Source organism: Pelodiscus sinensis, chromosome 3 (assembly GCF_052426305.1).
Source record: "Pelodiscus sinensis isolate ZL-2025 chromosome 3, ASM5242630v1, whole genome shotgun sequence".
NCBI classification, from domain to species: Eukaryota; Metazoa; Chordata; order Testudines; family Trionychidae; genus Pelodiscus; species Pelodiscus sinensis.
Window position 1 is genome coordinate 122,897,262 of NC_143054.1, and position 23,636 is coordinate 122,920,897.

General features: G+C 39.7%; 1 protein-coding gene across 3 annotated transcripts in view; it reads left to right on the plus strand.

The window, feature by feature from the left end:
• Nucleotides 1-23,636, plus strand: part of SMOC2 (SPARC related modular calcium binding 2) — a 174,318-nt gene that overhangs the window by 82,373 nt on the left and 68,309 nt on the right. For 2 of the 3 annotated variants that reach the window (XM_075924671.2, XM_006121968.5), the window contains exons 5-7: nt 301-348; nt 5,430-5,513; nt 6,411-6,485. In XM_075924671.2, the coding sequence (XP_075780786.1) occupies nt 301-348; nt 5,430-5,513; nt 6,411-6,485 (207 nt within the window). The remainder of the gene's footprint in view (nt 1-300; nt 349-5,429; nt 5,514-6,410; nt 6,486-23,636) is intronic. The other variant, XM_006121969.5, reaches the window with a different exon arrangement.

Consider the following 23,636-nt stretch of genomic DNA (forward strand, 5'->3'; position numbering starts at 1 on the left):
GGATATGGGCCTATGACTGTGCTGTGCTTGAGCATGTTTACTTGCATATGTATTCATCTACTGTACATTGGTTCTCCCTTGCTTAGGTGTGGTGGTGACCAAAAGTGAACACCTCACCCTAAGTTGATGCTGAGCAAATGTAAGTACAGGAGCAAGTCAAAATCCACTGGCTTAGAAAGGAAGAAGTGTTTAGCATTTGTGGCTGATGCAAGCAGACAGACAAAGGAATCATTTAGACTAATATGTGTCACTACAAAGGCAAGTAGATAATGAATTTTGGGGGGCTTTTTCCACTTCCAGGTTCTATAACTGAGAAATCACCACAACGAGAGGGTACAGGAAATACAGGTAAATATCTCAATGTTCTGAGTTTTTCTAAGCAATGAAAACTAATAAACTTGCAGTATTTGAAACCCTGATCTTTCACAAGTTTGAAATGTCAGAGCATGGGGTTTTTTTTTTTAACATTTTTTAACTTGTCCAGCCTCATCCCTAGAGAATTTGCTACTCTGGGTTAACTGGAAAATAAATTCCCTTCCAAGCCCATTACTCCCCTCCCAGTAAATTGTTGTTACATTTTTATTGCCCCTAATATTCTCTTGTCCTGAATGTCAGCCTGTTCTGTCTGTCTGGTAGAGCCGGCTCCAAGATCTAGGTAACTGGTGCCATTACTTCATCTCCATAGCAACCTGGACGTGACTCATCTCAGGCCTGGCACTTTGTTCTCCCAGTCCTGAGTTCAACTGATGGCTCATATTCATATCCAAAGAGTTGCTGCTATTAAAGATACATCCTCATGTATGCATGCTATAATATTTCATGTTCCTGAGGCAAATTCATATTTAATGTGACTCCACTAACACTGGTGGGAATTATACCATGGATGAAGTTGTGCTCTTGACTTTATTTAAATAAACTACAAAACAATTTTTTTAAAATAGTCATTCTAAAGGCAAATGAAAATATTTGGACAAATTATATTCTCTGTAATGCTGGTATAAATGAACTTCAAAGGAGTTACTCCAGATTTATGCCAGAATAAATAAAATAAAATAAGAAATAAAAATGCCCAATGTAATTTTAGTTGCTTTTTCTTTCACTTGATGCATTTGATGAAGTTAGTTGCAATGCATGAAAACTTATGTCATAATAAAATTGCTAGTCTTTAGGGTGCCACTGGACTCTGTCTTTGCTGAAACAGACTAACATGGCTACCTCTGAAATTCTTCCTTCGTGTGTTTATCAGACAGCCCCTGGGATCCACTGAGCTTTAGGTATCCACAGACTGCCAATATGCTTTCTGTGGGTCATGAATTTCATTCTTGGTTATGAACTATATTTACTGTACCATGTAAAAAAACCTGTCTGGGGCTTGGAAATCTTTGTTTTTATCTGTGAGCCTTTCTTTAGAGAGCTAAGCAGTGGTGAAGATAAAATAAATGAGTCTTCCTGTCTACATTCAACTCTACCAAAACCAGGCATGAAGGGAAATGTTGTGGAACATTGAACCATCCAGCTGTGTTATTTGCTCTTGAGGCCAACCAGCTGTTAGCATTTACCTGGCTAAAGATGTCTGACTCTTTTTTTGTTTTCATACCTTATTGTAGGCACACCTTGAGGTCCTTTTTCTCAATCATGCTGAGAGTGTTTTCAATCAACATTTTTCACATTTTAAGATCTTGTGTAGTCAGTCTTGAAAAGTATCTGTAGTTAATAGCCAACCAACCTCCAAAGTCCTCTAAGCATGAGTGTGAAATTTCCCTCAGAGATGAACTTTTTCATCTGACTTTGATGGGAGAGGGAAGGAGAAAAGCATGACTTCATCTGAGATGAGTTTTGATCTGCTGATACATGAAATAAAAGTGAATTAGCAAATCAAAACCCACCATATATTTTCTGTCAAAAAACCCACAGCACACTCATGGGTATTATCACATGGGAAATGTGCCGTTGTAAGGAGGTGGCAATCTGATTTTACATTCCATAAAACCAATGCTGCAGAATGCCAGAAGCTTAATGATTACTGATGAGGATCTGTATGAGAGTTTGCAAAGCCTAAATGAACAGCATCTATATAATCAGAGGCCATAGATGAACAGAGTGTATGTGTAACGTTGTCTTCTTCATCAAGAGTGTTTGTTTTGATATTACACGGTTACAGTTGACTTGTGCCTTGTTTCTATTCACTAGCACAACTTCGGCACAAAATGCAGATGTCCTGTTTCCCAGAAGGTTCCTGATTCTTCCTTCTCAGTAGCTGAATCCACCCTCTTTTTCTTCTAAGATGTCAATTCCTGGCATTTTGCTTCAAGTAGCATTGTCAAAACAGAACAGATCTAGAGGCCACTCATATAATTATAACAAATGATGTTACAGGAGTTTCAGCTCTGTCTTTGCTTTTACAGTTTATACAGTAGAAATATTGTCCCTTTGACCAGGAATTTCTAGAATAGAATAGAATAGAATAGAATAGAATAGAATAGAATAGAATAGAATAGAATAGAATAGCCATACTGTGTCAGACCAAAGGTCCATCTAGCCCATTATAGGATCTCTTTCCTATCATCCATTTCCAGACACATCAGAATAGAATAGCTGGCAGGCCATACAAAGAAGGCCAGCAAGATTCCTGTGATATTTCTAAGCCCTACAAGTTCTACTTCTGCTTTGTCTGTTATAAGAATAAAGCACTGCAGGGGCAGACTTTCAGGCCTTTGAAGATGAGGATCTCTACTGAACTGACACTAGTACTCTTAAACTAGGGGGGGGAAAAAAACTTCAGGGACATTTCCTGCCTTACTAATGTCTCCATAATCCAGACATTTAATCTCTTTCCCACTTAGGACTAAAAAAAATGTATTTTAGCTGAAGAATGCTGTTATCTGAATCAAGGCCATATCCCCTTCCTCTGATTCTAGCAGGGGGCACGGCAATGTTTTGGATAAGTTAGAGTTGAGTATCAGAGTTGTTTTTAAACATACACCTTCACCATGATCTATAAACACCATGATTTTAGTAAACAAATTACATTGAAACTGCTCTGAATGTATATAGTGGTAATGCCATATTGGTCCTTATTCTGAAGGATTAATTAGTATACATCTTCATTCCAAACTCTAAATATATATGTATTTTCAAAAACAGGTGGATATGAAACAGCAAATACAAAAAGTTACTAGTGTCCCAATGGATTGTTCCTTTTCAAGTTAGGTATACCTCAGCTATGCCTGTTGCTATTCCCCCACTTCTAAGGAGAGACAATCTTTTTCAGGTTATACAGATATCCTCAAATCAAAGATCTGATTCACTAATCACCAATAAGATCCTCTCTCTTCCCATCTTAGCTCTTCTAAAAATATCATGGACTAACTTTTTAAATACCACTTGAACAAAAGTATTCATTAATGGAACAATATTGCCATTAGAATAGTTTTCACTGGCCTGCTCATCTGTATAGTTTCCATAAATAGAGCTGAATTTAGGCAATACCAAATCTAAGAACAAATGATCTATCTAATGAAAATGTAGGTTGGAATCTAATTAGAAAAAATGAACAAACACATGAATTAATTTCTTGGTATTATTTATTATTATCCTCCACCCTTCAATATACGGAGATTTTTCTGAATCAGATAGTTTTGACAATCTTGCTTGAAGTCTTGAATTCATACATGTGTTTGCTCTAAAATGAGCTGATGGCTTCAGTCCCCTTTCCAGATGATATTACAAAAAAAACCACCCACGCCCTTTGGTAAAATTGACAGTAATGTACATTCTTCTAATCCATCTCAATATAATGACCAAATATTGACTTGATAGGGAGAATGAATGACTTGCTCATCTGAAAAGGAAGTCCTTCACAAATTTAGGTTCAAGAGTATTAGCTGGGAAGCTTCCACTGTTGCTGCTTTGCTTTACCTGTTCTGCAAAGAGAGGACTTAAGGATAGCAGCATGACTATCGATTTAGTATTTATCAGCAGTACTATGTTCCCGAGGAGTAAATTATAGTCTTGTATATTGGGAAGGGATAGACTATTTCTTGTTCCCTCGCGTGATATACAGAAAGTTAACAGAGTGGCAGTGTGTGTGATGGGAAAAGAAAGCAGGATGAGGCAGCTAGTGAGTTACTGTAGCAAGGAGGTGGATGGTATAATCCATTTTCACTGATACCTGAAATCATCCTAGTAAAAATAGGTGCATGTCATTATATTCTGTTATAGCTTCTATGCAAAATATTGGGGAACCAATGAGATTGGGATCCAGAAGTGATGAACTGAAAGAATTCTAGCCAAATTCCTGAACCAAGGATATTGCTTCTGGTGAGGCATCATAATGTTGGATATGGGTCTACTTACAAGAAATGCCACCAAGTGGCCAATATGTATTAAGTTATATTGCATACTGTGGCTCTTTTAGTGTATTAAATCATAAAAATAGTCAACCCCTGCAAATAGCTATAAAAAGGTATTTGGGTAGAAAAGATGTACTACAGATTGAATCTTTCTAGTCCGGCACTCTCTGGTCCAGCAACATCTGTGGTCTGGCTTGATTTTAGTTAGCTGGCTGTCCACTTACCATGGGCATGGCCAAGTTTCCTGCAGTCCCATAAAATTTTTTATAGCCACCAGTCCTGGCTCTCAATGTTCTGTGCTGTTATTTAGCTCTAATTTACCCCTAAATGTCTTCTAAGATTCCAGTAGACAATATTGACTTCCCGTGGTTTGGCAAATTCTCTGGTTTTGCACTGGTCAGGTCGCAAGAGTGCTGGATTAGAAACATTCAACCTGAACTGTTTCACAAAGCTTCGCTCATTTGAACTATTTTTTTACAGTGAGATTTTCTGTTTATATGTCTTTCTTGCAATGCTATTGAATAAGTTGAAAATTTAGCCTTCATTGTATTCTTTCCAGTACATTTTATGCCCTCTTCTTTTGCAATGGCCGTTGGTTGTAGAGGACGTGAATGGCTGACTGAAGGATGATAGTAATGCAAATGATTGTCTGGTTCTTTAAACTAAAGATCTTGTTTGTGAAAACAGCTGGCATAGCAAATTAATATTGCCGTGCCAAAAGAAACCTTGATTTTGTTTTAGGTTGTCAGGAGGATTATATCCACTCACTTGCCCAGATTGCTTTTGCTTTCACAGGGCTTACTTTTTTTCTATGCCTATATCAATTCTCTTATATTACATAGTATTTTTTTACCTTGGCAGTGAACGACTCACTGACTGATGTCTTAAAGATCTTGCACCCAGGTCGTTTATATACATAAAAAATAACTTTAAATGCCATGGATTTATAATCTGTAGTTTGTGTGTGCTCTATACATCAACAATACTTATGTTGTTTATTAACCGGCCGGGGCTATGTGCAAATCATTAGCATCAACCATGTATGTACACTTATTTAGTTTACTCTCATAATTGTAGTCTCCTTGCAAATCTTTTCCATTCTGAATTCAGATGATGCTTCAGCTCCTGCGCTGGAGACACAGCCTCAAGGTGATGAGGAAGGTAAGCATCTTTAGGAATGGTAACAGAGTAACACCAAAATGACACATTATATACTGTATACTGGAGCATAACTGTTTCCTTAGGGTACGTCTACACTTGCAGCCTATTTCGGAATAGGGCTGCAAATGTAGGCATTTGGAATTGCAAATCAAGCCCGGGATTTAAATATTCTGCGCTTGATTTGCATCTTCCTGGCCGGGTGCCATTTTTTGAAATTTACAAGCCCGGAATAACTGCCCGCGTCTACACACGGCAGTGAAACGGGCGTTCGAAATAAAGCCCTATTTCGAACTATCTGTTAAACCTCATTGCAGGAGGAATAACAGGTAGTTCGAAATAGGGCTTTATTTATTCACCTATTCCGAAATAGGCTGCAAGTGTAGACATACCCTTAGAATAAAGGCACCCAAATGCTTCAGGATTTAGCACAGTATTGGTGATTTGCCAAGAAGCTGAAAGCTGTCATGCGTGTTTCCAAGCCGGAGTACCGCAATCTTACTTATAAAGTCAGCAAATTGCATAGGGACATCACAGAGACAGAGTAACTATGGAATCCCACAACCCCACTTTCACCATCATTTTTCAGAGTGGAGATTTACTTCAGACTTGAGCGTCTGTTCATATTAAAGTGTAACGGGCTAAATTCAAAAGTTTAAACCAAACCCTGCCCTTATTATGCCCCATACAACCCTGCTGAAGACTGTATTTTTTCATTGTTGCTATAGGCATGGATTTAGCTGTTGCAAAGTGCTGCACTGTATCTTTTTCTTTGTTAGGCATGTACTACAACGTGCTGTCAGCCTTATCTTGTTCCTTGACCACTTAATGTTTGCTTGCTACATTTGTTTTTTATTTAAATTGTAATAATGTAAATATTGTCCTGCTTGATTTTTCTAGATATAGCTTCTCGTTACCCTACATTATGGACCGAACAAGTAAAGAGTAGGCAAAACAAAACCAATAAAAATTCAGGTAAGAATATGTGGTCTTTTTGCTTTGCAAACTTGATTGGAAATAATTTAGTAAGTCATATTCAAAATGCAGTTGTGGAAGTGAAAGTTATTTTAAATACACCAGAGCTTATACTTCCATCTTGCTATCACAACAGTGACCTAAGATTTGTGATATAATATAGAGATTATGCAACATGATTATTATATTTTCCTTTTTCATGTGAAACATTTTGGCTAGATACTCAGCTGGTGTAAATCAGCACAGCTTGTGTGAAACTGCAGGAGGGAGCTGTGACAATCTGAACAATTACAGATCTGGCACATTTTTCTCATCTACATTAATACTTTGTCTCAGAGAGGTAGCCGTGTTAGTCTGTAACTGATAAACAATGAGCAGTCCTATGGAACCTTAAACTAAGCGGGTTTTACTCACAAAAGACCCATGACCTAATAAATGTATTAGCCTCTCAGGTGCCACAGGACTGTTCATTGTTTTTATTAATACTTTGTATATTTTTATGTATCTTGGTAATATATAATAAATATGTACGTAGAAAAGATGCTGTGGGGCTTATGCGTGAGGGAAATCTGGTAGAGAGAGATCTGAATGGGAGCAAATGTGCCATTAGAAATAGCTTTTCAGCTCAGAAAAAAGTGGAAGGACAGATTTCTCAGTTTTTCTTTCTTGTTTTATAAACGTGCCTTTGGCCAAATTATGATAATTTGTGAGTTAATTATCAGGGACCAATTTAATATGGGTTTGATGACATTGATTTGTATTTTATTTTTTAAAGTTTGATCTTTGTTTGCTAGTCTTTATAAATAAGTTTTCAGAAATGTGGAACTTACTTTCTGTGCACATGTTTAATGCTCACAATGAAATCTCTCAAGTCCTGAGAAATCTGCAGCTATGAAGGGCCACAAATTCTACTCCAGTGATAGGATGAGCTGCAGAAAACTCCCCAAATAGAATCTCTTGGAATTGCCTGGTTCTCAGATCTTATGTTTCTACTCTAGTCACTAATTGAGCCGGGGCGGATGATAATTTTGCAGGGCCCAAGGAAACGCCGTGGGGCCCGGGCCGGCACAATTTTGCGCATGCGCCTCGGCAACAGCTGACCAGAAGTAACGTTTCGCGCATGCGCCTTGGCAGCAACCGACCAGAAATAGCGTGTGTGGGGTGCGTGCGTGGGGCCTATTGAAGTGCCCTGCCCTATATCCACCACTGAATTGAGCTCCTGTATCAGATAATGCCATGGGCATGAATAATAGATAATACCAAGAGATATTCACTGGGTACAAAGGGTTTATACAAAACCAAGGCATTGCTAATAAAGCCCCTGATTCAGCAAAACACATAAGAATATGTTTAAGTCCCAATGGAAATTTAAGCATGTACTCTAAACTAAACAAGTTAATGAGCTTTGCTGAATTGGGTAAAAATGGGTATAAGAAGATGAGCAGTTTTCCAAAGAAAGAAGTGTATATTGTAGGCCCCCACAAATCTCTATTTGTCAACTATATGGTTTATTCACAGTATCAAAACAATGCTTTCTCATACTTCCACTGTTGTTCAAAGAGAATATCACAGAACTTAAAAAAGAATAGCCCTACAAAAAAATCTTAGGGGATGTGCTAAGCCAGAGGTGTGCAAACTGGAGGGGCACAGCACATCAAGGGGTTGTAAATGGTTCTCATGGTGGGGGGAGAAGAAACATCAGCCATCTGACCTTTTAAAAAACAAACAAAAGTGCAGGCTGGGTTATTTTCAACAATTAGGTAAGTTTCATAACTATAACAGGCCTATGATGCCTTTAAAATGAATTTTGATTCTCATTAATTTTAAAACCCATTTAATGATTAATAATCGATACTAAAAACATAAACTGGCAATATACATCATAATAGTTGAGCACCCAAAACCCCTTGTGAGAAAGATACTCTAATACTAAACCAAAGGAATGAATAGCCTCATCTGTTTTCCCTCTGCCTTACACTGTGACCTTCAAGGCTGGTGCAAGCACAGCCTAATCAGCAGTGAACAGATTATGGTGGCATAGAAAGTATCAAGCACTGGCTCTAGGACAATCAATATCAAATACACTGTTTATGAACATGTTTGCAGTTTGCTATGTGTTTACTACTTCCTAATAACCTTTACCTAGTCTTATATATTTAATAATATAAGTTTTCATTCCTTTCACCAATTTGTAAACAACACCCCCATGCAACAAACAGTTTCAGACTTCAAATAATAGAGAGAGGGTGCAACAAATTCTGTGAATGATACGAATGGTGTGTGTGTGGGGTGGGAGGATGCAACTGGAAAAGTTTGCACACCATTATTCTAGGCAAATGCTTTCCCTGCTGTTTCTCAATTTAACATCAGCCATAATAAGCAAAATTCTTCTGGAAGTGTAAAAAAAACCCCAAAAAACAAAACAAAAAAGGGTCTCCAGAAGAACTTCATTTTTCTGATATTGGAGACCAATTATAGCCAAAGAAAAGACCTACTGAGTTTGGAACTAATTTTAGTGATTCAAAATTCAAACATGAAGAAGTTTGGGAACTCATAAAAGAAAAAGCTGATGAATGCTACGGAATGTTAATGAGAGTCCTTCATCGCTGATGAGATCCAATACATCTAAATTAAAAGGAAATATTTCGGTCCCTGTTTTTTCTTCTTTTACCTGTACAATATGAAACTATTGATTGGGAAGCTTCAAACTTAGAATATTTACAATTAGAATATTTATTAGTTGTGTTAAGTACTGTCATTGTTCCAGCTTCCACCTATATGCAGCACAGCACAGATATGGCATCACTGCAGAATTAGTCTGGGCTACAGATTGTGTGTTGCTCCATGCAAAATATCTTCTAACCTGAATGTAAGGGTGCAGACAAGGCTGTGGGTATAAGATGACACAGGTTTCACTTCGACCTTGGTTGTCTAGCCCTGTCCACAATTCCACCAGGACTTTATTTTCTTGTCTAATTCCTCCCTTCCTCTGCATCGTATTTTAGCCCCAGGCCTGGCTGCCCCATTTCTTCTGGACTTCCATAGCATTTGAATAAAAGTCCTCCAAGAAATCCTTTTCCTGCACTGCCAGCTGGCTGGAAGCTGACATTAGCCTCCTGGAAAAACTGTAGTGCGTTGACATGAGCATTTCTTCAGAGATGTCCTGCAAGGACAGACACATTCTCCCACGATACATTACAAGTTAATTCAACAAGTGGCCCAGTTTAATGCATGACTAAGAATCATGAGATAACCTGTTAGAAATAAATCTCAATGCATGAACCAGCATAGCAGCATTGTGAATGCAGCACATAGGCCTTGCCAAGCTAGGACTTTACAGTGGTGGGACTCCATCCAGACTAAGCGAGCCTAGAATAATTCAACAGTGAATATTTATGCTGCTTTCTTTTTGAGGCTGAGCCTCCAAAACGCCAGTGGTGTGTTTTTTCTCAAACCCCTAGAAATATAGATTAAACTTCCTCCTCCCTAGCCCCTCCCTCCGTATCAAGCCTACTAACTCCTTGACTGATCTCAAACCATTCAGGTACATCCAGGTAAAATTTGTCTGTATACTACTAAACGTACTGGGTATGGACGCATGATTGATTCCAATGAGGTAAATGAAAAACAAAACAGAACAAAAATCAAATCCTGCACCATAAGACTAAATATAGATCTCTGATAGTCAGTTTGCTGAGCAACTCCTATGTGTCCAAACCAGTTTGCACACACGTGTGCATGCACACATAGACACACACACATACGCTTTACATACAAAATGAGGCGAAACCCAGTTAATCAATAATGGGACATGTTATCCCTTGTTGTACCAGTGTAACTCCAATGGCCTAAATGAGATTGCTTTCTCTGGAGTAAATGAGAGAATAATCTGGCCTTCTATGTAAAAGTTCAACAAAACTGTAATCCAGATGTGGTTCTTCCTCCCCCAGTGTGAGGCTCGCGAAGTCCTTCCCCCCTGCAGCTTGTAAAGCCGCCCTCATGCCCCTGAAAATGGCCCTTTCCTCCCAGCTCCCTATGCTCACTGGGGTAAGGGAGCTGTCCGGCATGGCCATTAAAGATGGAGTATTAAAGATGTCATTGGACGGTGGCCTGATGAGGCCAAAAAGCCTCTAAAAGTGGCAGTCCTTTTTTTTTCTTTCCTCGACAACTTTGTCCTGGCTCTTCGCGCTAGATCCTTTGATATCTTGGCTCTTTGCCCGGAATGGGTTGGCCACCCCTGCTATAATCTATATCAAATACAAAACCCAAAATGTAGTAAAGTCCAAGTTGCTACTTACAGTCTGTATGGCACAGTAGTTTGTGTTGTTTTGTCTCCTTTATATTTTGTATTTACGTATGTATCTTTATTATATCATGGTGGAAGATTCATGGCCATATATAAACTTTCCTTGATGAGAGAATTACTCATAAATGTTGTTGTAACATAAGCATGTGTGATTTTTAAATTATGTGCCCTTCTTCGCAAGATAGTACCAACACTTTTGATGGGTTAAAGACTACAAATGAACACATTGTCTTTATTGTACCTCACCATAACTGGCTTGTAAAACATTTGCTGTTCTGTAAGTGACCTGTCACTTATAATTAACCAATAAAACTAGTATTGGCTTTTAGTAACTGGGGAACTGAAATAATGGTGCAGGAAATTCCAGTTTACACTAGCTACCCCATAACTTGATTTTTAAAAAGTCTAAATGAATTTAACAAAAAAATTGGAAGATTTACAGATGTAAATTCTTGGATTACAAGTCAGCATTGTATAACAGTTTCTGGTGTACTTTCAGTTTGTCTTCAGAATTGTCCTGACTTCTTTAACTTTTTTAAAAGTTTGAATGTGATGAAGTTTTATGTGTTTCAAATTTCCTTTGATGGCCTGATAAAAAGACCAAGAAAAAGTCTTTCCATGCATTTTTTCTGCATTTATAAAAGTAATGTTTTGTTCCTATATGAGATTCACCAAAATATGAAAGCTCAGATTCTCTGCTGGTGTAAATCAAGACAACTCCATTGAAGACAATTTACAACCTGACTGACAGTATTTTACTATAGCTATTCATATTCTGTTATATGTAGCTATCAAACAGCATATTCCAAGATATTTTGGTCAGATCCCCAATTGGTGTAAATTAGAGTAGCTCTATTAACTTTTTATGAAGCTATACTAAGTATTGTCAATAAACAGAAAAAGATGCCCAAAAGAAATGTCTTCACATCACAGTGAACCTGACATTGATTTACATGCCTAAATTTAAGAACACAAATAGTTTCACTGAAGTAATGAGTGAAAATGTTGCCCCACTGAAATCAATGGCACAACTCTAATTGAATTCACTGGAGCTAAGATTTCATCTAATTTGCTTAACTTGGGGGCATTATTTGTTTTGCATATACACAGGAAGGAAAATACCATGTTTGGCATTTTATTTAATTTTTCTAAATAATGCACTAGTATTTGATCAATACTGTTTAACATCACATTGTCAAAATCAAAGCTACAGAAATATGATATTTATAAGGCAATAACAATCATCCATTGAGAGCTCAATCCTAAAGCATTTTTATTGACAAAATTCTGTCACATAGTGAGGCTACAGGTACAGTTATGATCAGAGGAAAATTTGGTGGTCTTAGTTTTTACCATTCAGGAAGAGTTCTTGAACAAACAAACTTACAAATGGACAAACAGACACACTTCTAAAGTATACAGTAAAACTAGAAGACATACCCAATATAGCCCAGACAGATGCACAAGTTCTATACATAATACCCTTACTCTTTCTGTGTGTGTATGCATACATATAGTAAAAGAATTACCTTACATTGGACATACAGGTTAAGACAAGCAATTCTCTCTCTCCCTCTCTATCTCCTTCCCTCTCTCAGATAATTGCTTTTTCTTAGATAACTGCCCAATTAAATATTATATAATTAGTTACATAATTTTATGTTAAAACATTGTAATTTTTCTACATGTAAAACCCTCATTGACAATAGAAATGGTACCACGTGTTTTTATCTACTGCTCTATCTACCAATCTAATTGTCTTAAATTGGACAGGAAAGTAAGGAAAGTAATTATCTTATCCTGTGTGTATATATATATATATAGAGAGAGAGAGAAGGGAACTGGATACTGTGCACACATACTTTCAGCACTTATTTTTCTTTCTTACATGATGCCTCATGACATGTGTTGCTTGAACAGCACAACTATGATCAATATTGAAATTATTTTAAATATGTGTAGGATAAGATAATTGCATGTCTTAACTGCCTGTCCAGTTTGAGTCTATTAGAAGAGGCTGTCAGTCAGTGTGATTAATGTAACAGGTGGCTATTACAGTGTTTGTACAAAGCTTTCCTTAACTGGTCATTTATCCAAGATTAAGTAACATTTATGCAACTGGTTGCCAATGAGTTTTTTGGTGATTATTATCATTAAAAAAGCCCAAAGGACCTGATCCCAGAGGTAAAATTCACTCGAGTATAGATGGCCCCACAAAACATATTCTGCATTTAAGTGCTTATATTGGCCCCTTCTGAATGAGGCTAAAACTTTCAAAAGCAATTTTGCAGGTTTAAGAGCTTCAGGATAAGACCCAAAATAACATTGTCTTTCATTTTAAACTAAGAGTTTGTTTCTGTGCTAATACAGTAATTTGTACTGGCCATCAGGAAATAAGTAAATAACAGACAGGAAAATGAAAAATTATTCTGTGCCTTTTTACTCTCTCACATGTTTTTTCATTTCCCAGATGTGGCTCTTAATATTAATTCAAGAGTAGTTTTGTGTAACTAAAGATATATGACTTAGCACAAGAAAACAGATACAGACAGCTGAGTACTTACAGTAACAGGTGTCTTAAGAATTCATTATGAGTGCTCTTAATCTATTTGGAATCGAATAAATTCAAAGTCATTTTGTATTGTAGAGAATGTAGGTGTGTCACTCTTGTTCATGATTAGCAGCTAATAGACATGCACATCCTAGTGAATTGATATTAGAACACACACAGGAAAGATGAATGGGAATGTTTTCAAATCAATGTATTACTTTAAACATTTTTTGAGTTTCCAGACAGTTAAGTGACTATAGAAATGGAACCCAGCTGCAAAGTTTGGCTTCTTCCCTCAAATTTGCTTGTATTTATTTTGGTGGTTCTAGTTTAGTTTAAGTTTATCAGAATGCACCTGTAGGCTTAAAGGGCTGGATTCACCAGTGTATTTGGGAGGCCTCGTGTAGATCCACTGAGACAAAGCAGCCATAAATCTAGTTTAAATGACCAGAGTTAAAGCGATTCACATAGCTGCTTCACTTCTCCAGAGCAGTGCAAAACCGCAAGAGTTGTCCCAGTGAATCTGGAGAATTAATTGCAAAATAATGTACTCCAAATGTAAAATCTTTTTTTCTTTCTAATACCTGGGTTTAGGACCTTAGGTTTTGGTGTTTCCTTGCACAACTGAAGGCATCACTGACATCCAAAGCAGGGAATTACATTCCCTAAGCTGCATTACAAGTTAGTGATGCTGTCAGCTATAGGAGAAACTTAGGGTGTGTCTAGACTACAGAGTTTTGTCGACAAAAGTGGACTTTTGTCGACAAAACTATACTTGCATTTACACTACCGCTGAGTTCTGTCGACATATCGTCGACAGAACTCAGCAGTTTTGTCGACGCTGGTAAACCTCATTTTACGAGGCATAACACCTTTTGTCGACAGAGTTCTGTCGACAGAAGGTGTTATTGCATGTAGGGTTATGTCTAGACTACAGGGTTTTGTCGACAAAGCAGCTTGCTTTGTCAACAGAACTAAATGTGTCTAGACGCTCTTTGTCGACAGAAGTTTTGTCGACAGATACTGTCGAGAAAACTTCTGTCGACAAAAGCCTGTAGTCTAGACGTACCCTTAGAGCCTTGAGGGCCTGAATACTGGTCTTGGCAGGTAAGTACAGAAAGGAGGTACATAAACAATTTCAAAACATATTTATTTTGTCATTTTAACTCCCAGATGTATCCTGTTAGTGGGAGCTCAGTCTATTAGAAATGAGCCTAAACTTAAACCCAGAATCCAAACAGTGCCAAACACTCACACAAATGAAGGAAGGTGGAAGGAAGAGAAAGTGATTTTGAAGGGAGGAGGAGAGGTTGACATGATGGCAGACTGAGGGCTTCCAAGAACAACCAAGAACATTGGAACCTCCCCAAACTCCTCATGCTGGCCCTGACTGGTAACTTACTGAATGTAAGAAATCTACCTGGAATATATTGACTGAGTAAGGACTGTGAGGGCACTTAGGGAAAGAAGTAGAGTGACTATAGACCCCTGTGGTTGGGGGCCAAGAGTGCAGTGCCCAGGAGTATACTGAGCCCTTTGGTCACTGAGCTGTGCTCCTAGCGCCCACCACTGGCCGTGGGGTGGTGCTTCTGGCCTCTGGCCAAAGGGCTCCACAGCCACCCTGCCTCTTTTCCTGAGTGCCCTTGACATTGCTGCTCCTCCACCTCTCTCCCTGAGATTGAACTTCACCACTAGCCTATTTGTGGTGCTCAGGAAGCACTGGGAGGATAAAGAAAGAGTTGCTGAACAGAGGGCACAGCTTTTCCCTGTGAGTAATCCAACCCAGGAAAACCCACGGAGACACCGGACCACAGATGTTGCCGGGCAGGGGAAGTCTGGATTATAATTACCTGTATAATTTATTATTTTTATTTACTGTAAAGGCAGCAGTGTTAAGGAACTGTGGTGGTGTGTAGAGACCATCCTCATATCTTATTAGATCTCAGACTTGATTACATATATATTATGGTAAATTATTTTGAAATTCTGGAATTTTTTTTGTTTTAGTTTTTTTTTGTCACAAATCAAAAAGTCCAGTGCCAAGGCACGCCCTGCCCATTGAAAAGCAAACCACTTGCTAATGGGTTGGGACTGGGTCAGTAGAAACTTCCAACCTAATATGCCATTAAGGCAAGGCAATAAAATGGGCATCGTACTGATACACTGTTATCCCAGTTGTCACTGGCATTTTCTAATGCAGCCCTAGCTTTTATTTTGTTATTATACAAACAGGACATAACGTTCTTCCCGCTTCCTGATCAGTGAAGACAATTACTCATTGTCCTTTCTTTTTGCTTGTTTTTTTAAGAAGTCCTAAATTGGTAAAGGAAAATCAGTGTTTTCTTTCTTCTCTCTCAGCCTCTTCCAAGAGGATAAACCTTTCCAGACCTCCCCAGAGAGCTTGTATATTATAACGCATTCTTATATTACAGTCTGCTGGATTATACTCATTATAGTATTACTCTATCTTTAATAATCCTTTTACAAGCATTTTCATTTATCTTCATTTTAATTTTACATATTAGCTAAAAACACTTATAAGCCCAAAGTTCTGGCATCTTCAAGCTTCTTCCTCCCACCATGGCGAAAAATCCTCCCATCCTAAACCATTAAAAAGAAGAAGAGTTCTGTTTTACATCCAGTTGATATCCTTTATGTTCAGGATGTTCTACAGTTTTATTTGACCCCCATAAGTGGGCAAAAAGATCTGTTTTATGCAAGTTTGAAATTTTCTGCTTTACTGCATTTGTTAAAATTTGGTGCCAACAGATACTAATCTTCACTGAACAATTTTTAATTATGTCATATTGCTTTCTGCAGCAACTAATGACAAAACAGACATGTCTTAGTTCTTTTACTTTCAGAGTAATGTCTGTTCTGCCCCCATCCTGGCTCTGCACAGCTAACCAGACATCAAGCTGAATAATCATAAAAGCCTTGTGAGGTAACATAAATTCAAGCTGCTTGTCAAGCTAGTTGTTTCTATTTTAATAAAAAGATATAAAAGCTAATGAAGAGATATGTATTCATGGATTATAGTGTATCCAAATAGGTTAATTTACACCTCTGAAAGAGAGTTTGATCTACTGTACAGAGAGTTTGGTATTGTCCCTAATTCTGCTAAAGATTTGCTTTGTGTTCTTGGGTAAAAGACTTAGGCCAAAATTTTCAATTTGAAACAGCACTATGTTAAAGTGGGCTTGCTAAAGGAACTTCAGTTGAACCTCGGCAAGGTTTACACTGACCAATTAGGCTGCATCTAGACTGGCATAATTTTGCACAAAAGCAGCTGTTTTTGCACAAAATCTTACCGCCTGTCTACACTGGCCCCAAGTATTTGCGCAAGAACACTGACTTTGTAATGTACAAAATCAGTGGTTCTTGAGCAAACACTCTGACGCTCCCGCTCAGGGATAAGCCCTCTTGCACAAGTATTCTTGTGCAAGAGGGCTAGTGTAGACAGCAACGTTAATTTATTGCGCAAGAGAGCATCTACACTGTCACAGATGCTTTTGAGAAAAAGCAAATCTTTTGCGCAAAGGCACATGCCAGTATAGATGCTCTCTTGCGCAAATACTTTTAACGGAAAAACTTTTCCGTTAAAAGTATTTGCGCAAAATCATGCCAGTCTAGATGCAGCCTTAGAGGGCAACACAATAGTGAGCTCCAGGAATCACATCTCCATAGTGTATTTCTGTAGTGTGTAGACAAGCCCTGAAACTTCATCCAGATCTTCAGCTGAAAGATTCGATGTAAGGGTTAAGTATCATAATATTATTAGCTTCCTTTCTCTTCCACTGAACCCTCTCCATCTCCCTCTCTTCCTTACAGCTGTATTCTATCTAAATACTAGATTCTGAGCTGCCCTTATATTTTACAATGCCTGAAAATAGTATTAGTTGCTATTGCCAGGTTGCATTAGAATTTTGTTACTGGAGAAAAAACAGTGACTAAACAGTAAAGCTAGTGTTTCTCATTAAGCACGAGAGAAGGTGAGCAGCCCTCAATAGTGAAAGATCAGGATTAAGGACTATTTAGAAAAGCTGGACATGCACAAGTCAATGAGACTGGATCTAAGACATCTGAGGGTGCCGAGAGAGTTGACTGATGTGATTTCAGAGCCTCTGGCCATTATCTCTGAAAACTCTTGGTGCCCAGGGGAGGTACCAGATAGGTGGAAAAAGACAAATGTAGTGTCCATCTTCAAAAAGGGGAAGGAGGAGGAACCGGGGAACTACAGACTGGTCAGCCTTACCTCAGTCTCTGGAAAAGTCATGGAGCAGGACCTCAAGGAATCCATGAGTGGACTAAAAGTCAGATAGAAAGCTGGCTACATCATTGGGCTCAGCAAGAGAAGAATGAGGGGGGACTTGACAGCAACCTTCAACTACCTGAAAGGGAATTCCAAAAAGGATTGACTAGGTTATTCTCAGTTGTGGCAGATGACAGAACAGAAACAATGATTCACGCTGAAGTGGAGGATGTCTAGGTTGGACATTAGGAAAAACGTTTTCACTAGGAGGAGGATGAAGCACTAGAAGTGTTGCCTAGGAAGGTGGTAGAATCTATATTCTGAGTGGTTTTTAAGCAGAGGTGTGACAAAACCTTGGCTGGAATGATTTATTTGGAGTTGATCCTGCTTTGAGCAGGAGGGTGCACTAGAAGATCTCCTAGGGTCTCTTCCAACCCTAATCTTCTGTGTTTCTATGATCAGCCACGGTGTATATACATATCCCAGTCACTGCATAGATAAAAATTCCTTTAGGCTTTAGTGGGAGTATTGCCTATACTCAGTTTGTCCTTTAGTTTGTACCTCCACTAGAAAGAGAAACAAAACCTGACAGTATCCTCTTTATTGCCTTCCTGAACTGTATCCTCTTAGGTGCAATGATGTGAAAATACACTATAAATACAATTAGATAATTTTGCCCTACCTTTGTGAAGATATTTTTTTCAATTCTTCCACATGTAACATTTTTTAGTGTTGGTGGTTCTTGGTCTAGATCTATCAGCATCAGTAGAACTGGTCAAAAATGTCTTGATGTAATTTTTTCAGTCAAAAAATGCTGGTTTTGTGGGAAAGTTTTGCAGAAATGAATCAATTTACACAAAAATCTCGCAGGCCCAACCTTTTTTGAAGAGGGCAGGTGGGAAGGAAGAGAGTAGAGTTTGAGAGAAGGCAGAGCACCTCTTCAGTTCCAGTTTTAGATCTGCTCTATCTTCTATGAAATGCTGCATATCCTTTATTTCCTCTTATTTTCAATCAAGCACTCCTTATTTTCCCAATGAGGAACATGGTTAGTGCACTTCAGGTCTGCTGACAGAGGGCAAAGGGGTCTGTTGCCCCAGGGCTTGACAATTCAAAGAGGCCCAGGGCTCTTGGCCACTGCTGCTGCTGCGGCAGCTGGAACCCCATCTATTTAAATCACTCCTGGCAGGGGTGTCCCTAGACTAGCTGCCAGCAACTGGCACCCTAGGTGAACCATGCAATCCGTGCCCTCACCTCCAAACCCCTCAATGATATTGCACCACCATTTGGCACCCCCATTTAACTTGGCGTCCTACGCGATCACCTAGTTCGCCTCTATGGACAGGTCACCCCTGACTCCGGGAGTTCTGTACTGCATGCTCTGGGGGGCTGAGAGGCCTGGGGAAAGGGGAAGTGTGCTGAGTTCTGGGAGCCATGGAGGGCTGGTTGCTTCAGTCCTGCCCCTTCTGCCTGAGGCCCTGCCCCTCTGGGAGTGTGTTGTCTGCTCCCTTAGGCTATGTCTAGACTGCAAGCCTCTTTCGAAAGAGGCTCTTTCGAAAGATACTTTCGAAAGAGCCTCTTTCGAAAGAGAGCGTCTAGACTGCACGCGGAACTTTCGAAAGAGCAAGCCGCTTTTTCGAAAGAAAGCACCCAGTGAGTCTGGATGCTCTCTTTCGAAGAAGTCCTATTTACATTCAAGAACGCCTTCTTTCGAAAGAAGCACTTTCGAAAGAAGGCGTTCTTCCTCGTGAAATGAGGTTTACCGCCATCGAAAGAAAAGCCGCGTTCTTTCGATTTAATTTCGAAAGAACGCGGCTGCAGTCTAGACGCAGGTGAAGTTTTTTCGGAAAAAGGCTACTTTTCCCGAAAAAACCCCTGAGTCTGGACACAGCCTTAGTGTACTTATTTAGAAAATGAGAGAGCCCCGACCAATTTTCTACTCCATTTGAATCAGTATCTTCAAATAGTAATTGCATAGGGACAGCAACTCTCTCTGTTTATTCCTGTAAAGTTCTATGCAAACTTTAATAATGTCATATAAATATGAAATAAAGATTAAAAGTAGTTGAAATGCCCATCATTATCACATCCTTAACATACATCCTGTGCCAATTTTTCTTCTTCAGGAAGTCATTGATGAGAACGTTTAAGCCGCTTACATAGCATGGTATGTGAAAGCATCTGACATTAACTACTGCAGAGAAGCAGTGTGGTCTAATGGCTTAAGATCATGGCATGTAGCCAGCCACTCCTGAGAGCTAATCCTGGCTCTACTCCTGGGAGTGCAGCTGAAGTTTTGACAGATTGATGAAGACATGAATAAAAGTTTCAGCAGAGGAGTAGTTGTGATAATATCTGGGAAAGGAGATGTATCAAATATAACAGTAAGCAGATTTACAAACTGGGATGACATTGGTAGTACAAGAGAGTTTAAGACTGAGTGCAATGTCTAGCTTTCTAGTAATAAGATGAGGAGAAACGACCCAAAGGAACTAACTGAACTTTGGTTGTGGATGGTCTTGGACTTTCTAATTGACATGGGAAGGGAAGAGGGAATAATATACCTATTTCTCCCTCTTTGCATCTCTCAAGTCTCAACCTCTTTATCTGTTTTTTTCTCCTTTTCATCCTTCTTCTTTTGTTTTCAGGGAGGCTGACAGAATTTCCAGGTGCCTGGGCAAGATGGCGGGGACCTGGCTTTGTTCTTCTGGAAGGGGTGGGGCCTCAGGCGGAAGGGGTGGAGCTGGGGATCCAGCTTTCAGTGCCACCTGTACCACATCGGGTGCCTGGACAGTTTTCCCCCTTTCCCTCCTGTTGGCGGGTCTGGTTGTTACATTCCAAATTAGGACATTACGTTCACCGTTTTTGCTGGCAAAAGTGCTTGGAAATGCCCATCTCCAGAAAACATCACTGAATGTAGTGTCATGGTAATAGACACATACGGCCAGAGACAAACCAAACAGAGGATGTGGTTGTGATGTGAAAGAGACTCTACAAAGGCTCCTGTCTGCGCTTTCCCCTTCTGGGTAAGCTCAGAGGAGTGGCACTATCTGCAGGTAGAACTGTACTGTAATTACCCACAACTGGGACCAAAGACAAGCAGGTCTGCCAATACACAGGCTGTTCCATCCAAATGCTAGAAACCTTTGTAAGCTTCTGTCACATAGGGTGTGTCTAGATTACAGGGTTTTGTTGACAGAAGTGGACTTTTGTCGACAAAACTATACCTGCGTCCACACTGCCTTTGAGTTATGTCGACATAACGTCGACAAAACTCAGCAGTTTTGTCGACATATCTAAACCTCATTCTACGAGGAATAACGCCTTTTATTGACAGAGTTCTGTCGATAGAAGGCATTATTGCATCTACACTGTCCTTTGCGTCCACACTGTTATGTCGACAAAGCGGCTTGCTTTGTCGACAGAACTGGATGTAGTCTAGACGCTCTTTGTCGACAGAAGCTTTGTCGACAGTATCTGTCGACAAAACTTCTGTTGACGAAACCCTGTAGTCTAGACATACCCTGACTGATCAGGCGGGCACACGTTCCTTTAGTATACTATGCAGATTTAATCTGCAACAGGCTCCAGTTTCAGAACTGCCCAATCTCCTTGGAGTGTCATGTGCTGCATATGCTTCATTTTTTCCTCTTATTTTCATACTATCAAGCAACCTTTAATCTTGCCAAATGAAACAGGAAAAAAAATCCAGACAAAATAACAGGTAGAAAGAACAACAGAGCTGTCTTCACATAAATTGTAATACAAATGTTGCCTTATTAGGTGACTGAATGCCAGCATCACTGCTTCCTGCGATGCTGGCTATCTGGAAAAGTTAAATATTTAGAATCTGTTTTATTTGAAGAGTTCTGCCAAAACCAGCCCTTTGGATTTTCTCTCCTTGTCACAACGGGCTTCAAACTAAACACATGACTCTGAGTTCTGGGGTAAGTGGTGTTGGGGGCAGGGAAGATGAAAACATATTTGGGAAATGTGCTCTGCAAACATGTGTAGAAACATAGCACTTTCTGAAATATGCTTCCTATCCTCATACATCATGGATTATTAAGAAGTATTTATTTATGTAGGGGTTTTTCCATTGATATAAGTTCTTTCCATGGCTGGTTAAACACTTAAAAGTAATTATCCTCTGAGCGGTCAGTGTAATCATATGAAATACTGGGCTGAAAGGATTAAGGATAGTTGTTGTGTACCCTTGAAAGATAGGATTTAGCAGATTCAGGAAGGCTTTAACCTAGCTACTATGTCTGATCTCAAACATCTCTGAGAAATAGTTCAGTGAATGCCAAGGGCCAAATTTTATGCTGATGTAAGTCAGCACAGCTCTTTTGTAGTCAACAGAGTTGTACCAATTTATACACACCAAATGTGGCCCAAGATCTTCAGCTGCCTGGCCTTGTCTCTCTGGGGGCATGTCTACACTGCAGGGCATACCTTGAAATAACCTATGCAAATTGAGCTATGTCAATTGCCTATCTTATTTCAAAATAGCTTCTTTCGAAATAAGGAGCATCTACACAGCACTTATTTGAAACAGAGCACTCTTCCTTTGACTTACCTTATTCCTTGTACAATGAGGGTTACAGGAGTCGGAGTAAGAAATCCTCCACCTTGATAGTATTTTCACGCTATTTTGAAATAACTTCCTGCTGTGTAGATGTAGATTCAGTTATTTTGGAATAGCACTAGTTATTTTGAAACAGTGTTGCAGTGTAGACATACCCCCATGGATGTAACAAATAGACCTGTAATGGCTTTTGTGGAACCAGCTCCAGCTTTCACTTCACCTGTAGAATTGCAGAGTTGATTTGGATTCACACCTGAATAGAGCAGAGCCTGGGCCAGCCAACACAGGTACAGCTGTGTATACTGGAATTATCTGTTTATACAGCTATTAGAGATGTGTGAGAGAAGGCAGGGCTGGAGTCTGGTTTAAACAAGTACAAATCTGAAGTGACTGTTAACTTAGAGGAATGGAACAGAGGCAGGATGTGGCTCAGTGAAAGCAAATGGAATGGTGTGCACTTTCTGGAAAGAAAGTGCCAGATTCTGCTTTACACGGGGTTAAATCTGGATTAACTCTGAATTTTCATGGCTGTAACTGACAGTGGGATGTGGTTAGATGGAAACAAATGCAGCTCAGTGTACTATTATTTTGTTATGCGCTAGGAAGACAGGGACGGATCCTGATTCCAGTCACACACCTGCAAATTTGGAGTCAATCCGGATTCACTCCAGTGTGGAGCAAAACTTGGCCCTGTGTCTAATGCCCAGCAGCTGACTCCCAGCCTGGCCCATACCTGTGTCTGGGTCAGCACCAGATGTGCTGTCAGTTCTGCTCTTTCTGGGAGGGACAGGCACCGGGTTTGCTGGAAACACTAGTTGAGCAGCTGGAGCTGCAGGCTGGAGTAGATGGTGCGGGGCTTGCAGATTTTCTTCCTTTGCCATTGATGCGGATTTCTTCGTTCTCAATCAGGGCAGCTTTCTTGTGCTCAGGATCAAAGGTCTTGGTTAGGAGCTGGCAACCCTAGTCTGGAGAAGCCAAGACTGGCAGCCCCAGTCGTGGGGGCTGGGGCTGCTGTAGTGAGGCAAGCAAAGGAGATGCAGAATAAGGGGGTACCTGGAGATCCGGCCTCCTCTCCCATCCACAGGGCAACACCCCGGATTGGCAGCGTGGCTGTGTAAATGCTGGAGGGTGGTGCTCACGTTCTGCCTGGACTCCAAAAGCAGCTCTCTGCCCAGGGATCGGGTGCCCTGGAAATGCCACCAAGCAACCTTCATGCAAGGAAAGCGGCTTGTGTCTCTGGCATGAGGAGGGAAGTGTGGGTGTGTTAGGAGTTGCTGGTTTGTTTTTCCTTCAGTCTCAGTCTGGCCATGGGCTGGGGAGGGGGGCAAGGAAGTTGTTACAGGGTTTACACACAGGGTTTTTTCTCACAGCCATTTGGATTTTTAAAGAAAAGAGAAACTGAGAAATCAACTGATAGGACCATGAATACCCTCCCCCCAAAACAGGTACAAGAAAGC